Below are 17,331 nucleotides of genomic sequence, written 5' to 3'. Positions count from 1 at the left end.
ACAGCAGATACAGCAGATAAATTAATTATAGGCTATTACTTTTGTATCGTTTATTGCATTTATGGAGGGAGTGGTGTATGCTGGGTAATGGCACAGCTAGCGTTATCAGTCCATACAATGGGCGTTATTAGCCGAAATCAGTCCCATAGATATGGGCCATATCCTGCTAGATTGTTCAGAAGGTTGTTATCATCCATCCAGATGGAGGATCACTAACAGGAGCGTGGGAATACTCCAGAATCCACTCTGGCTGGAATCCGGTGGATATAGCAGTGTTTACAGGTAAGACCATTTAACCGGACAGCATTTATAGAATGACTATTAAAAGTCAGCGAGTGTCAATAATGTTACTGTGGTTATGTTAGTAATACACCGAGTGCTAATATAACAGCTTTAAGATGCATTTGTTGTCATGGTCCTGGGTCGGTGACCCAGCGCTTTCAGTTGATGATTAGCATTTTCTAGTTTATTTCTGATCTTGTATTGGTTGTTGGTGTTTGGTTGTGTTTATCTTCCCTACCTGCGTCTCCCTCAGTGCTCTGTTCATGTCCTCGTGTTGTTATGTAAAACAGTCTGTGTGTTTCCTGTTTTACTTTGTAGGGCTGTGTCTCGTTATGTCCATTAGTTCCAGCTGTGTCCCCTCCTGTGTGCCATTTCCTGATTACCTGGTGTGTGTATTTATAGTGGGTGTCGGTCTGTGTTCGTTGTCGGCTTGTCTGTGTTTCATGGTGTCCGTTCCTCGTCTGTGTCTCTCTGCCTCCCACCCCATTTGTATGATCCGGTTGTTATTTAGCTCACCCAGTTTAGGTTTATGTTCTGTCCTGCCCTCAGTTCTGTTATTTGTACACTGTAAATTAAACCCTCACTCTCATCATCATATCGGCTGTCTGCATTTTGGGTCCTCCGTTTCCTCCACACCACACGGCTCACCCCGCCAGCCGTGACAGTACGAGCCGACCACAAGATGGATCCAGCAGCTTTGTCTGGGGAGAGCGACCTCGCACGCATCCAACGCCTGATGGACTGGGTAACCCACACCACCAACGCAAGTGCGAAAGTGGTGGGGTTAAAAGCCATCGAGGCAATCCTGGAAGGGAATTCCTACCTCTGCCAGTTCGAGGGACTTTCGGACTTAATTCGCAACCTGCGTAAAGCCCGGGAGGTGGTGCAAGCTCGGGAATCCACAGACTTTGTCCAGCAGCAGCGGACTACGGCCGCCCCGGAACAGCCACGTCAGCTTCTCCCGCCGGAGGTTTTGCCCGGCCCCCCGGAGGTTTTGCCCGGCCCCCCGGAGGTTTTGCCCGGCCCGCCGGAGGTTTTGCCCGGCCCGCCGGAGCCGTCCGCAGGGAGGAGGCGACGATCGCGCCGTCGGCGCGTCACCCCACAGCTGGATATTAGGACTATAGCACTGCAGGCTGTGGTGAGTGAGAAGGACCCTTTTTCTGTTTTGGACTGTGGGACGGTTTATTCAGGGGCTGTGTTTTGTGCAGCAGATGACAAGGAGAACTGCTGGTTGCCTGTTCATTCTCCTGCTCAGCTGTCCCAAGCTCGTTTAGCTGCACAGCCGCAAGCTCGTTTAGCTGCACAGCCGCAAGCTCGTTCAGCTGCACAGCAGCATTCAGCTCGGCCCCCGGTATCCCCACTAGCCCAGTCATCTATGCCATCTTCACCGACTCCCTCTGTACGGGAGGCTGCGTCTGTGCCCCCCGTTTTGGACTCTTTTTCTATTACGTATTTTTTGCAGAGAGACACACCAAACAATCCTGCAAACGTTCCTCAAGAGCTGGCCAGTTGTGAGACTGAGATGCACTCCAGGGCCTCCCCAGAGGCTGGGTTTCAGCCCCCAGCAGACTCTGGACCCCTGAAGGTAAAGAAGCCAGCTGAGGACTGCACCCGGCTGTCGCTGCTTGAGCTGAGTCAATGCTCGGTGCAGCTGCAGTCAGCTTTGTGTTTGCCAGAGGCCCGTGCGCCTGCTGGTTCTGATCCGTTCCTGCCAGAGGCCCGTGCGCCTGCTGGTTCTGATCCGTTCCTGCCAGAGGCCCGTGCGCCTGCTGGTTCTGATTTGTTCCTGCCAGAGGCCACCGTGCCTGCTGGTTCTGATCCGTTCCTGCCAGAGGCCCGTGCGCCTGCTGGTTTTGATCCGTTCCTGCCAGAGGCCCGTGCGCCTGCTGGTTTTGATCCGTTCCTGCCAGAGGCCCGTGCGCCTGCTGGTTTTGATCTGCACCCGCCAGAGGTCCCCGCGCCTGCTGGTTCTGTTCTGCGCTCGCCAGAGGTCTCCGCGCCTGCTGGTTCTGTTCTGCGCTCGCCAGAGGTCTCCGCGCCTGCTGGTTCTGTTCTGCGCCTGCCAGAGGTCTCCGCGCCTGCTGGTTCTGTTCTGTGCCTACCAGGGGCCCCTGTGCCCGCTGGTCCTGAGACTGTTCTCGCTGGAGGGCCCGAGGAGCCCGTCCAGCCCCAAGACTCGTCAGCTGGAGGTTCAGGAGAACCCAGCCAGCTTCCTGCCTCGTCCGCTGGAGGGCCCGAGGAGCCCGTCCAGCCCCAAGACTCGTCCGCTGGAGGGCCCGAGGAGCCCGTCCAGCCCCAAGACTCGTCAGCTGGAGGTTCAGGAGAACCCAGCCAGCTTCCTGCCTCGTCAGCTGGAGGGCCCGAGGAGCCCGTCCAGCCGCCAGCTGCAGCCTCATCATCCTCGCCGGCTGCCGCTTCATCCACACCGCCGGCAGCAGCAGCGGCTTCATCCACACCGCCGGCAGCAGCAGCGGCTTCATCCACACCGCCGGCAGCAGCAGCGGCTTCATCCACACCGCCGGCAGCAGCAGCGGCTTCATCCACACCGCCGGCAGCAGCAGCGGCTTCATCCTCGCCGGCTGCAGCCTCCGTGTCTTCATCCTCGCCGGCTGCAGCCTCCGTGTCTTCATCCTCGCCGGCTGCAGCCTCCGTGTCTTCATCCTCGCCGTCGCCTGGTCCAGCTCCGGCTTCACCCTCGCCGTCGCCTGGTCCAGCTCCGGCTTCACCCACGCCGTCGCCTGGTCCAGCTCCGGCTTCATCGTCGCCTGGTCCAGCCTCTGCATCCGCCTCGCCTGGTCCAGCCTCTGCATCCGCCTCGCCTGGTCCAGCCTCTGCATCCGCCTCGCCTGGTGCTGCGGGGGCCACGCCACCTTCAGGTCCCAAACTGCTGCCTCAACATCGGCGGTCATCTGCCAGGCCGCTTGTTGGGCGTCATCGTCGATATGGACGACCTCCCACAGGCCGCCGCTACCTTCCGCGCGGCCGGCCTCCGGACTTGTGTCGTCGCCGCCGTTGCCGTCCGCACAGTCGGCCGCCTGACTTGTGTCGTCGCCGCCGTTGCCGTCCGCACGGTCGGCCGCCTGACCCGTTTCCCTGTCGCCGCCGTTGCCGTCCGCACGGTCGGCCGCCTGACCCGTTTCCCTGTCGCCGCCGTTGCCGTCCGCACGGTCGGCCGCCTGACCCGTTTCCCTGTCGCCGCCGTTGCCGTCCGCACGGTCGGCCTCCTGAACTGTTTCCCTGTCGCCGCCACTGCCGCGTGCACGGTCGGCCTCCTGAACTGTTTCCACTTCGCTGCCGTGTGCACGGTCGGCCTCCTGAACTGTTTCCACTTCGCCGCCGCTGCCTTCCACGCGGTCGGCTTTTGGACCTGTGTTGTCAGCCTCCGGGCCGGCCTCCTGAACTATGTTTTGGGACCCTGTTCTTGGACTCCAGCATGTGTGTTTGTGTTTTGGACAATTCGCTTGGTTCGCTGGAGCTTGTTTTTGTTCGGTGTTGGTCCCTCCGTCCTGGACCCCCCGCCGCCCGCCCTGGGTTGGTTGTCTGTTTTTGTTTTGGGCTGTCTGGAGCCAGCCCTTGGAGGGGGGGTACTGTCATGGTCCTGGGTCGGTGACCCAGCGCTTTCAGTTGATGATTAGCATTTTCTAGTTTATTTCTGATCTTGTATTGGTTGTTGGTGTTTGGTTGTGTTTATCTTCCCTACCTGCGTCTCCCTCAGTGCTCTGTTCATGTCCTCGTGTTGTTATGTAAAACAGTCTGTGTGTTTCCTGTTTTACTTTGTAGGGTTGTGTCTCGTTATGTCCATTAGTTCCAGCTGTGTCCCCTCCTGTGTGCCATTTCCTGATTACCTGGTGTGTGTATTTATAGTGGGTGTCGGTCTGTGTTCGTTGTCGGCTCGTCTGTGTTTCATGGTGTCCGTTCCTCGTCTGTGTCTCTCTGCCTCCCACCCCATTTGTATGATCCGGTTGTTATTTAGTTCACCCAGTTTAGGTTTATGTTCTGTCCTGCCCTCAGTTCTGTTATTTGTACACTGTAAATTAAACCCTCACTCTTATCATCAAATCGGCTGTCTGCATTTTGGGTCCTCCGTTTCCTCCACACCACACGGCTCACCCCGCCAGCCGTGACATTTGTAGATATTATTACGTGTTTTACCGTCTTTATGGTGCTAGCTTAAAGTTACGGTGTAAACGTTAGCTTATATTGTAGTAAAGCTGTTACTGTTTAAACGATGTTAGCACAGAAATATTAGCTTCTGTCATGACTGATGAAGTTACTAGTTAATAAAGTTTTCAGTAAAGTGTTTAATCGCAGCCACAGATTGACAGCAAATATCTCGATTAGCTTCAATGCATCTGTAATAAATATGTGCAAGTTTCAGTTCTTCGTTTAAACTGTCTGATACTTATACTCACCCAGGGTCAGTGTAAAATACAATCCTAGCTGTGTGAACAAAGCCTGGCTCCTTTAATCCTGCATGACAAACCTCAGGATGCAGGTTATTATTACTCTTTCCTGCTGGCACACCTGTCACACCTGAGAGTCAGCTAGAAACTTACAGTGACGTGGATATCATTCAAAGACTGCCAGACTCTGTAATACTGTAAATGATCAGTGACTCAGGTTAACACTAAACTTTAAACAGTACCTCTGTGTCTCTGTGTGCTGAGCATCTAGAATCAGATTGAGTCAGGCTGCATCAGCTGAATCTGTTATTTGTAAATATCAATATTTTTTATTCAGGTGTGGGGATAATATGTAAGACTGCAGTGAAGCGATGTACCAGATTAATCCCTGGCCAAAGGTATCGTACTTAAATCAGACTACTGAACCAGCCACATCAGCCTTTTGTGAGGTCTGTTTAAAGTAGACTAAAAATGAACTCCAGGTTCCTGAGAGGTGGACTGTGAGCACAGAAACACATGTTCATACATACAGCTGCAGCAAGCTTACATTAATTTTAAATAGATTTGTTACTCTGATTTCTGTCTCTCTGTTAGTCCTCTGACAGACTGGAACCTGTCCAGGTGTGCTCTACCTATGACTACTGGGAAAGGCTCTAGCTCCTGTAATAGAAAATTTCTATTATTCTCATTTAAAGTATTTAAGTGCTTATGCATATGCTTAGTTGTGACACTGTTATAGACTGTTCAGTGAAAGTTTCTAAAACTAGATGAACTTACTTCAGCATCAGCAGTTTGAGAAAACAACTCCCTTTACAGGTGCTGATAAGGCCAAGGGCACAAAACAGCTTAACCATTGATCCGTTAGGTTTCATAGCGAGGCACGTGAAGTATGGTAGGATCAGTTTGTAACTTCCTCCCTCTTCCTTGGAATGCATAAAGGAGTAGGAGCACAACTTCTGTGGCAGAGCTGACATGACTGAACTGTGATGTTTGATATGTGTTGGCTCTCCTGCGCACAGTAATAAATAGCTTGATCACAGCCCTTTCTGTGTTGCAGACTTTATCTACAAAATTCCACGATACCCCCCACCCTCCCACTGTGAACATGAATTGAATATTCAGAAGAAAATGAATGGATAGACTGACATTTGTTTAAATACTTCTAGAAATCTGAGCTGTTGGTGTGGTAATAATATTAGAGCTAGCAATCTTTCTTACTGAATCTCTACTATGAGTCATGTTACCTGAGATTAATTCTATGTTTACCTGTCAGCCTGGACAGATGTGCTCTGTGAAGGATGTCAATCAAATCAGATCTTAACTGCTTACATTTAAGGAGCCTGGTCATATTTAATTGTAATATGAACCAATGATTTTCTGATTGCTGATTCTAAGAGAGTCTTTATGGAAATCCTGTTTGGCTTTTTGTTATTTTAATTCCCTTTTCTGTTTTCCAGAACAGTTCTCCACAGTCGCTGTCCACATGGGTCAGTGGGACCAAGAAGCACACTGCTAATGTGTGGACTCTGACCAGGAACATCCAGCAAGACCCAGACAGCGTTTTCTACCTCCCAGCTGGAGTTTTTTGTTTGTCTGTGACTGGAGAGTCAGATTTTTGTTGAGGCTGGAGGAACAGCCTCACACTCGCAGAGGTAAGTCAGTTTGTAGAGATCCCTCCCATCTTGACTTTTATGTGCTAGATTTCTTATCTGAAACAGTAATATTTCAGTGTATTATTTCAGTGTACCTAACTACAGTAACTATAAACACATGATATCCATTTCTAACAGCCTGGTTACTTCCTGTCAGTTTTTTTAGAAATCATGTGGTCACCTGACCTAACACTGTTTCTTCTTCTTCCCCTTAATGTTGAAGTGTCAAATGTCCAACAGCTGGAGAGGAAACTACACCAGTGTACTGGGATGTTTCACCAACACGTGCCAGATGCCGTTCCTTCATGGTGACATCATCAGAGACAGCCCCACCCACCTCAGGACCTCACCATTGATCATGATGATTATAATGATGACAGCGAGCTGAACTAAGACTGTAAAAATCCACGACCAGAATGTTTAGATGCTTTCTAATTATTAATGAATACTGAGAACCTCTTTCTGTGTTTTGTCTGTTTTGTGTTTTTTACCTCATTTGTTACTAACAAAGTTCACCAAAGTCACACAGTTTACATTCTGTATGTTTCCATCTAGGTTTATTTTCATAGAAATCATAGTTTTTCTCCTTTTCTCTTTTGTAATTGATGATAATTCAGTGAATATACTGCGCTGCTTCCTTTTATTGCGTCACACATTGCTTTAAGTTTTTCAGTGTCCAGTTATTTTTTTTACTGCTGTTTGAATTCTCTGAATGTTTGACCCTGTAGACTGTTTAATGGACTACTTGTCTTCCTGTTTGTAACCGCCGCCTGTTTTTGACTAAAGATTTGGATTTCTGACTTTAACACAGCCTCTGCGTGTCCTCCCTTTGTGTCCTCTTCCTCTGTGAATGTGTTGCATGTGTCACAGATTCATTTTATTAACAGCTTTCCCACAGTGAGTTGCATCAGCATTCATTCACAGCACATTTCAGAAGGATTCAGATTAATACAGTGATCTTATAGTCAGAATTATACTGACAGACTGCCACTGCAAATTATCTTTCATCAGGTAAATTTTAAAGTTCAGTATTTCAAAGCAGGAGTTATGAGGAATCATACTGGCATTAGGACTGTAACAATATGTACTTACAAAGTCAAAGTTTTTTAATTATGTTAGAATATTGAAAGACAATCAACTTTTAGTGTTTTCTGTATATTAATTATACTGAAATCGAGATTGTGACTATAACTGTACAGAAGTATACTAAACAACTGACAATCTAACAGACATCATTGGCCTGAGCCGTCATGCACAGTGAGTCTGATCCTTTGCTGTGAGAGTATGACAAGCATGTTTCTGGTCAGTTTGGAAGAATTAATATCACAATGTTGATCTTTTTTAATATTCCTTCTCTTTTGAAACAAACTGTGATCAAAGCTGCTTATGTTCACAGCATGTAATAATAGTGACAGTCCAGGGCATTGTGGTCTGTTGAGCTAGGGTTAGGGTTAGCAATTCAGACATATGTAATCAATATTACTCTTGCAGGGCTCTGTCCCGGGATGCTTGAGTGAAAGGTAATGTACACCCTGACCAGGTATCCAGTCTGTCAGAGTTGTTTTCAATATTTGGTTCTAAAATATGAGTGAAAACAAAAATCCAACTAGGATTCTTGTATATGATGAATGAAGTCTGTCTTTGAATGTATTGTCCAGCTGGTCCCCAGCAGGTGAACCTTATCATGACATAAGGTCACAATGTAAAAAATTAAACAGCAACAGTCTAAATGTTGTCAGGGGTTGCCGAGTGGATGAGAAGCAGGACCCAAACGCTGGACTCACAAGAAGGTAGGTGAAGGTTGGTGTTTTATTATCGATGGAGTGAACAAACAGACCAGAGGAAGGAAATGGCTGGCTGGCTGGCTGGACGACTGACTGAAGGACTGAAGGACTGAATGGCTGGCTGACTGAACGAAGGCGGAGACGACAACATAACATCAATGACACGACAGTGAACCAGTAGAAACAGAAGACTTAAATACACAGACTGATGAGGATGATAATGAGAGACCGGTGAGTACACAGCTGAACATAATCTGGCTAATGACACAAGACGAGCTGACAAAGGAAAAGCAGGAAGTGAGAACAAGTGGCAAAATAAACTGAACATGAACAAAACTGAAAGCACTGGGTCAACGACCCAGGAACCCTGACAGTACCCCCCCCTTCAAAGGCCGGCACCCGACGGCCAAAAGAAAGAAAAACCAGAACAGGGCGGGCGGAGGGGGTCCAGGACGGAGTCCAAAACAAAAACAGTTCAGGTGGGCGGCCACGTGGCCGGCGGCCGAGACGAGGCTGGCCCAGTGGGCGGCCGCGAGGAAGACGGTGGCCACTGAGCTGGTCCGGTGGGCGGCCACGCCGGCGACGACGTCTAGAACGTGGCTGGGGCGACGGCGTGGCAGCCGCAGGACCAGGCGAAGCAGAAGCAGAGGCTGAGTCTGAGGCTGGACCGGGTGACGGAGCCACAGCTTTAGGGCCAGCGGGCGCGGAAGCCCCTGGCTGGAGAGTGGCCGGGCCAGCGGGCGCGGAAACCCCTGGCTGGAGAGCAGGAGGGCTCACAGCTGGCTCTGGGTGCTGTGGCTGCAGGTCCGGGAACTGAACAGACTGGAGGACGGGCGACCGGGAGGCAGGAGGAGACTGGACTACAGGGGACTGGAGGACAGGAGGAGACTGGACTACAGGTGACTGGAGGACAGGAGGAGACTGGACTACAGGGGACTGGAGGACAGGAGGAGGCTGAACAGCAGGTGAGGGAACTGACTGGAGTGGAGGCTGAACAGCAGGTGAGGGAACTGACTGGAGTGGGGAAGCTAAGGGAAGAACAGAGGTGGGCGAGGCTAATGGCTGAGCTAATGACTGGGTTACTGAAGGGGACAAAACTGCAGCCTGGGCTAATAAGGCTGGTGCCTGAGCAGGGGACACCTCAGCTAGTCTAACCAGTGATAGTGCGAGGGTGTGAAAAGCTGGATCAGGAGGTGGATGAAGAGGTGAAGTAGCAGGTGGACCGGTTAGCTCTTCCAAGCCTCCAGGGAGGTCAGGCTGGGTTCTGGCTGCCCTCAGCCTGGGCGCTGGGACAGGCACGGGAGGTGGCTGGACACCAGTCACCCCCACCCGAGAAACAGGAGCGGGTGTGGAGGTAGACTGGGTCACAGCTGCCCTCGTCCTGGGAGCTGGCACAGGTTTGGGTGTAGGCTTACTGATAGGGGTGGAAATAATGACTGGGTGGGTGATCCTGCCAAGTTTCTCAGCGATTATGCTGGTCCTTCTGCCACCACTATTTACAGTCTTTGGGGGAGCAGAGCAGAAAAACTTGAGGTTACTCTATTCCGTAACCCCCGTTCTCTGATAACATGAGTGAGGTGTCTCACTATGGGGAACGCTCTCTCAGCGTTGTCCTCAGAAGCCTCTATATCATTACTCCAGCCAGTATTGGCTGGCAGTCGTGACGCTTGCGTCAGGGAGGGGCCACCCTCCTCCCTATAAAAGGGTGTGACGCAGCGTCACCCGTCATTCAAGATAAGCTCACCTCTTCCTCGCTTCGTGCAAGGAGGGTGATCTGGTGAGACACCTCACTCATGTTATCAGAGAACGGGGGTTATGGAATAGAGTAACCTCAAGTTCTCTTTCAAACATTCGTTTCAGTGTCTCACTATGGGGATATGCAGACTCCCGTATTGCCAGATAAGCCCACCTGAACGACTGACTGCCAATTTAGGAGGTCTCGTGGGGACCCACACTTAACACAGTGTGGGCTAGAGACGGTGCAGTGACATCCAACCTGTAAAACCTTGCAAAGGTCAAAGGTGAAGCCCAGCTCGCAGCTGCACATATCTCTTCTATAGAGACACCCCTAAAAAGGGCCCAAGAGGTTGCCATCCCTCTGGTAGAATGAGCACGAAGTCCCTCCGGGGGGGGCAGACCCGTGCTGGAATAAGCCAATTGGATCGCCTCAACAATCCAGTGGGAAATGCGTTGTTTGCTAACAGGCTTGCCAAGATGTGGTTTAGCCTAGGAAACAAACAGCTGATCCGACCTCCTGAAAGCCTTCGTTCTCTCCATATAGGTACATAAAGCCCTAACTGGACAGAGAGCATGTAGGCGCTCCTGTTCAGGGGAGGAGAAAGGAGGAGGGCAAAAAGCTTCCAGCTCCAATGGGGTGCATTGGAGATAAGGATTTTTGGGCACAAAGGCCAGATTTGGCCTGAGTGTGACTCTAGAGTTATCCCGCGTGAATCGGGTGCACTCTTTGTGTATTGACAGCGCATGAATATCACTGACATGCTTCGCAGATGCGAGAGCCAGGAGCAATGCAGTCTTCAAAGACAGGATTTTTATTTCCACCTGGTTTAGTGGTTCAAATGGTGGCTGTGAAACTGCCCCCAGCACCAGGGATAAATCCCACGTGGGAACGAGAGGTTTAGACACCGGGTGGAGCCGTCGTGCCCCTTTCATGAAACGGCAGACTAGCGGGTGATGGCTCACCGGGCCATCCACGAAGCCCACATGGCAGGCTGAAATGGCTGCTAGATATACTTTAATTGTGGAAAAGGCCTTTCCTTTATCTAACAGTTCTTGGAGAAAGGAGAGAATTGTTGTCACAGAGCATTGAAAGGAGAGAGTGTGAGACTTTCCACACCATTCCTCAAATACCCTCCACTTGTTCTCATACAATGATCTTGTGGAGGGGGCTCTAGCACTCTGAATAGTGGCTATAACACCCTGGGGGAGTCCTGCCGTACTCAGATTCAACCTCTCACGAGCCAAGCCCACAGGGCAAGGCGCTCGGGGTGAGGGTGAAAAATCTCTCCCCTGGCTTGGGAGACTAGGTCTCGTCGGAGAGGGAGAGGCCAAGGTTCGCTCCACAAGAGGGGCACAATCTCCGCTAACCAATGGGACCTCATCCACCTTGGGGCGATCAATATCATTGTTAGCCCTCTCTCTCTCACTCTGGTGAGAGTGGGAGAAATTAAGGCCAGGGGAGGGAACGCATAAAGCATAGCATGTGGCCAGTTGTGAGCTAATGCGTCTACCCCTAGCGGAGCTTCCTGGTCCCTCAGGGAGAAATACAGTGGACACTGAGCGTTCTTCCTCGAGGCAAACAGATCGACCTGTGGCTGGCCAAAGCAGGTCCAGATTTGGGTCACCACATGTGGGTGCAGGGTCCAGTCCCCGTACTGCGGGTTTCCCCTGGACATTAAGTCTGCTCCCAAGTTCAGAGCTCCTGGAATGTGAGTAGCTCTCAGTGACAACAGATTGATGCTGCTCCACATGATCAGTCTGCGAGCCAGCATTTGCAAAGGACGGGAACGTAACCCGCCCTGTCTGTTGATGTATGCCACAACAGTGGTGTTGTCTGTTCTGATCAGAACATGGTGGTTTCTCAACAGGGGAAGGAAGTGTCTCAGTGCTAGAAATGCTGCTAGCAATTCTAGCCAATTTATGTGAGCACCCCTCTGTTGTGAGTCCCAGCTGCCGCTCACTGCTCTGCCCTCGTGAGTAGCACCTCAGCCCGTGAGACTCGCGTCCATGGTCACCACCTTTCTGGCTGTGACAGCCCCCAGTGACACCCCCTGAGTGAGAAATGTGGGATTTCTCCAACAGTGGAGTGCTGCAGCGCAGTCTGCTGTCACTCTGATATAGCGGTAGGTATGGCGCTTTCGATTCAGTCTCAGTGATGCAACCCATCGCTGAAATTCCCTCATATGCGGTCTGCCTAGTGGAATGACTGCCAGTGAAGACGCCATTAATCCCAGCATCTGCAGGCATTTTCTGAATGGGAGATATCTTCCCAACTGAAAAATGCCGGCATGTGATAGCATTTTTTTTACTCTGTCCACAGAGAGACATGCTCTGTACGAGGCGGAGTTTAGAGCTATTCCTATGAAAGAGATGGCCTGAGCTGGCTGCAGGACACTCTTTTGGTAGTTTATGGTGAAACCCAGAGCCATCAGATGATCCACTGTCAACCTGGTGTGCTCTCTTCCCATTATTTCGGACTCTGATAGCAGCAGCCAATCGTCTATGTATGTTGTTATGCGGATGCCTCGCCTCTTCAGTGGGGCTATGGCTGCCTCTGTGCATTTCACAAATACCCGAGGGCTCAGTGAGAGACCAAACGGCAGGACCTGGTACTCGTACATTCTGCCCTGAAACGCAAAGCGCAGGAATTTTCTGTGAGGTGGGTAAATAGGGATGTGAAAGTATGCGTCCTTCAGGTCTATTGATGTAAACCAATCGCCTGGGCGCACTACATGCAGCAGAGTGGTGGTCGTCAACATCCTGAATTTGTATGACCTCAGATGCTGATTCAGAGCCCGTAGGTCCAGTATCGGACGCAGTCCCCCTCCCTTCTTGGGCACGAGAAAATACTTTGAGTAAAAGCCGCATTGGCTCTGCTCCTGGGGTATTTCTCGTACTGCTCCCTTTGATAGCAAGGTAGTTATTTCTTCTTGCAGGATCCTGGCTGATTCGCCTTTTGCAAGAGAGAAAATCACTTTGTGAAATCTGGGAGGGGTGGTTGCGAATTGCAAACGATAGCCTCGCTCTAATGTCCTCACAACCCATTCTGGCGCAGCGAGAGCTCGCCATCTCTCTATTCTTGCTGACAGCAGCCCCAAAGACAGGCACTCCACAGTAGACGGAGCTCTGGCTCCCTCTTGTGGCGGAAACTGGTCCTTCGGGCCAGACCCGACTGCGCATGCGCGGGTGGCCCGCGCTTGACCAGCGCTTATGGGGCCGGACACCACTGAGGGAATCAACCCCGGTGGTGTCTGGGTGCGTGGGGGCATTATGTTTTTCAACATGCTTTCTGTGTTTTTCACACATTTTTCCCGTGCCCTTGGCGACATGCCTGGATGCAACGGGTGAGTTTTTAATAAACAGTGTGTTTTGTGAGACAGACATGCTTGATTCAGCTGAACAGTGTCTCGCCGTCTCTTTGTTGAAATGCGCTCTGTGGGATCCAACTCGAGTCCCAGGCGCTGAAAGGTGGAGGCAGAACACACTTCTCCGAACGGGCTCCGGAACTGAGCCCTGGAGTGAACTTGGAGCCCGGGCTGGTCCGGCTCCGATCTCCCCGTGGGGGATGTTAGGCAGTCCGCTTCTTCTTGCGGTCCGACTGCTTGGCTGGTGGTGGGGCACCCTGAGCGGCAGCAGGCGGGACGTGTTTCCTGGGCCAGTGGGTCTTAGGTTCTGCGATCCTAGGGGACCCTGGGCCGCGACCTGCGGGGCTGGGCGGCGAGGGATTTTAAACGTCGGCACGCCGGCTGGTGACCTGAGCGAACGTGCGGCGACTGGGTGGAGGCGCAGCCTGGGTCTTCCTAGGGAGACACAGCTGCAGGGCCTCTCCCTCTTTCTTTTTCTCCTCGCACCGTCTTTGCATGGTGGCAACGGCGGTCCCGAAAAGCCCAGCGGGGTCGATGCTTTCGTCCAGAATGTCACGTTTTTCTCTGTCCGAAAGCCCCGACAAGTTCAGCCATCTTGCCCTCTCCTGTAGGACGATGATGCTGAGGGCTCTGCCCGCCGCTTGTACTGCTGCTCTAGTGAGGTGGAGACACTGGTCCGTAACTACGCCCAGCTCTTCCCACAGCTCGCTAGCATCCGGGTTCGCAGCAGCCTGGTCCTGGAGCTCCGCCGAGTAGGCTAGCAGGAGCGATGAGGCGTTCAATGCCCTCGCGGTGGTGGCAACCGATTTATACGCCTTGTCAGCCAGGGAGGACTGCAGGCGTTCGGCCTTGGAGGGCAGGGACGGACCAGATGACATGGAAAGTTTCTGGTTTGGGTGGAGATGAGAAGCCACCAGATTCTCCACTGTGGGAATTTGGTAGATGCCCTTCTCTTTCATTCCAGCGCAGTCAAACGCCGCCGCTCCCTGCACGGGGTTGGGTGACGAAAATGGCTTTGCCCAGCAGCGTGTGACCTCGTCCACGCATTTGGGGAAAAGCGGCAGTACCTGCTTAGTAGTGCGCTTTGCTACGGGGAGCCTTTTACCCTCGTATCGTGAGGTGGAGGTCTCCGTTGTCACCGCGGGCCATGGGATTGCCAGCTTTTCAGCTGCCCGTTTTGCAACGTCAAATAGCTCCATGCCGCGGGACTGTGTGCCGGGGTTATCACAATCGGCCCCTTGTGTCACAGAATTCCGACCAGAGGGGGCAAAGAAAACGTCGTCATCCTCGTCCGAGACGAGATGTTCCGACGCTCCCTCAGAGGATTCGCTGAGTAGCTCGTCATTAGCCTCGAGAGAATCAAACATAGCTTCGCAGCTGACCTCGGCATCATCCACCAGCGGGAGGACGATATCCATCTCGTCGCCCCAGCTGGTGCCTGGTGTGGCGGACTCAGTGTGCTCCATCGGTGGGCCGACTGGAGACAGCATTGGGTCCTTCTTCGACAAGCTAGCCTGGCGGGCTAGCCTTCGGCGAAGGCTTTTGTGGGTGAAGCGAGCGCAGTGTTCGCATATACCCGGTGTGGAAATAGCTGCTTGGGCGTGTTGCAGCCCGAGGCACATCACACACGCGTCATGTGTATCTGAACCTGAGATTTTGCAACCGCAGGGGCAAATTCTGGGCAGCGGTTTGCGGTCTGCCATATTAAGGAAGCTTGGTGTAGCTAGCTTGGAATGGCTGGACGGCTAACACTGATCTTTTTTTTTCTTTTCTTCTCTCGGTCGGGTAGCTATGGTGAGCTAGTATGACCTAGCTAGTGTGGTGGCTAGCGCTTGCGCTACTTGGCTTGGTGACCGTGTGTAGCAAAGACAGATAGCTTGGTCAGCTAACTGTTGAGCTAGATGCGTGGTGGCAGCTAACACACTCTCCGACCTGGCTCTGTGGTGAAGAGCAGGCGACACGAAACGCGAGCCGTGCTAGCGCCTGGTGACCAAGGTGTTAGCTTGCTCGTGTGGACAGTTAAGCTAGCACTCATGTTCACAGTCAGGAGAGATGAGGTTTCTAAGAAGCGAGAAGAGGAAATTGAATGACGGGTGACGCTGCGTCACACCCTTTTATAGGGAGGAGGGTGGCCCCTCCCTGACGCAAGCGTCACAACTGCCAGCCAATACTGGCTGGAGTAATGATATAGAGGCTTCTGAGGACAACGCTGAGAGAGCGTTCCCCATAGTGAGACACCGAAACGAATGTTTGAAAGAGAACTCTCCCCAGTCCACATCCTCGTCTAGAAGGGAAACTCCCCATGAATCAGAAGTGAGTCTATTATGTGTTTTACGTGAATAATCAGATGACGGATGTGGAAAACAGTCAGTGGAACTCACCACCGGGAGTTGCTGAAAGTAGTCCGATTCATGACGGCGTGTGCGCCGCTTTCTCCGGGAAGAGGAAGCGGGCGGGGTAAACAGCTGAGCCTCTGGCGCGGGAACCTCCGTTGAGCCGAGGTTGGAGGCATAGCCGCTGTGCCGTGGCGAAGTGGAAGGTCCGGTGAATGAGGCAGGTGACGTGTGAGCGAGGAGCGGAGCGGCGAGAGAGGGAGCGGCCGAAGCGCGGCGTGAAACGCCCACTCTCCGCGGCAAATGTTCCGGTACAGGTGAGGCAGCAGGTGGGGGAACGCGGCGTCTCCGAGGCCCGCCCAGAGCCTGGCGAGTCCCCTCGAAGACGTGCTCTCTCTCCGCGAAGAGCCGCTATTTTCCCCTGAGCTCCTCTGCCCAATGGGAAAGCGCTGCCTCCTGCTGCTCGTAGAGGTCCGAGTCCGCTGGGTTCCAATCGTGTCTTCGTGGCACTGGTCGTGTCATTCTGTCAGGGGTTGCTGAGTGGATGAGAAGGAGGACCCAAACGCTGGACTCACAGGTAGGTAGGTGAAGGTTGGTGTTTTATTATCGATGGAGTGAACAAACAGACCAGAGGAAGGAAATGGCTGGCTGGCTGGACGACTGACTGAATGACTGAAGGACTGACTGAAAGACTGAAGGAATGACTGAAGGACTGACTGAAAGACTGAAGGACTGAATGGCTGGCTGACTGAACGAAGGCGGAGACGACAACATAACATCAATGACACGACAGTGAACCAGTAGAAACAGAAGACTTAAATACACAGACTGATGAGGATGATAATGAGAGACCGGTGAGTACACAGCTGAACATAATCTGGCTAATGACACAAGACGAGCTGACACAGGAAAAGCAGGAAGTGAGAACAAGTGGCAAAATAAACTGAACATGAACAAAACTGAAAGCACTGGGTCAACGACCCAGGAATCCTGACAAATGTAAAGTGCATTCTAAACTCCTCTTTAATAAACTATATGGATGTGCAGAGAGTCATTCAGTACTGTAAAATGTGAACTACAGAACCCAGACTCTTCATCATTAAATCTCTGGTTGCTTCATTTTTCTATCCTATATCAGATACTTTAAAGGTTTTAGGAAAGCTGCATTCTCATGGTGAGGCAAAGTGTTTTATATGTGTGTGGTCCGTGCATGTCATGAACGGCTATAAAATGCCTTTAATTACAGAACAAAGCAGAGTTTGAGTTCGAGTTACGGCAGACTGTCACTACTTCTAAATGGAACGCAGCCTTCCAACGGCGGACAGCTAACAAAGGGAGTCGGACGCGCGGTCCACCCTAGTCCACAGCAACCACCATAGCAACCGCCTAGCATGACTTTAAAAACATATTTTTTATTCATAACTATCAAAAACGTGAAATGATTTGCAAAGCGTGGAAGTGTTAAAGCTGCAGAGCTATGGCGGTATCTTTGGAAGCTGTTTACATAGCTAATAATATACGATGTAACCATGGAGACAGTCAGTCACGTGAGCTAGCGGTGCACGTTTACTACAGTGAATAAGGTGATTGTGTGCACAGCGTCCACACGCTGCCGAGGGTAAAGACATCACTTCAATATTGTTTTATATTTCTATATATTTGTCTTGTGTTGACCATCACCTCAGGTTCACCATTACAGTTTCAGCATACAAATGTACACTGTCTAAATGTGAACACATTCAAAAAAATTCATGTCTCAGAAATAAGCACAGCTG

The 17,331-nt window shown here is 51.5% G+C and overlaps 1 protein-coding gene across 1 annotated transcript; it reads left to right on the top strand.

Annotated features, from left to right (window-relative positions):
- Positions 1-923: 923 nt before the first annotated feature.
- On the top strand, positions 924-11,537 carry LOC148102023 (uncharacterized). Its single transcript, XM_087844616.1, has 8 exons — positions 924-1,252; positions 1,295-2,155; positions 2,312-2,471; positions 2,556-2,597; positions 2,640-3,280; positions 3,473-3,813; positions 11,083-11,191; positions 11,376-11,537. Exons 1-8 carry the CDS (start codon positions 965-967, stop codon positions 11,535-11,537), a joined length of 2,604 nt encoding a protein of 867 aa, XP_087700742.1. The 5' UTR covers positions 924-964.
- The last annotated feature ends 5,794 nt before the right edge of the window (positions 11,538-17,331 follow it).

Source organism: Neolamprologus brichardi, chromosome 7, assembly GCF_056152115.1.
Source record: "Neolamprologus brichardi isolate AB-2024 chromosome 7, ASM5615211v1, whole genome shotgun sequence".
Lineage (NCBI taxonomy): Eukaryota > Metazoa > Chordata > Actinopteri > Cichliformes > Cichlidae > Neolamprologus > Neolamprologus brichardi.
Note: the sequence above shows the minus strand (reverse complement) of the source record. Positions and strands in the feature narration are given on the sequence as shown.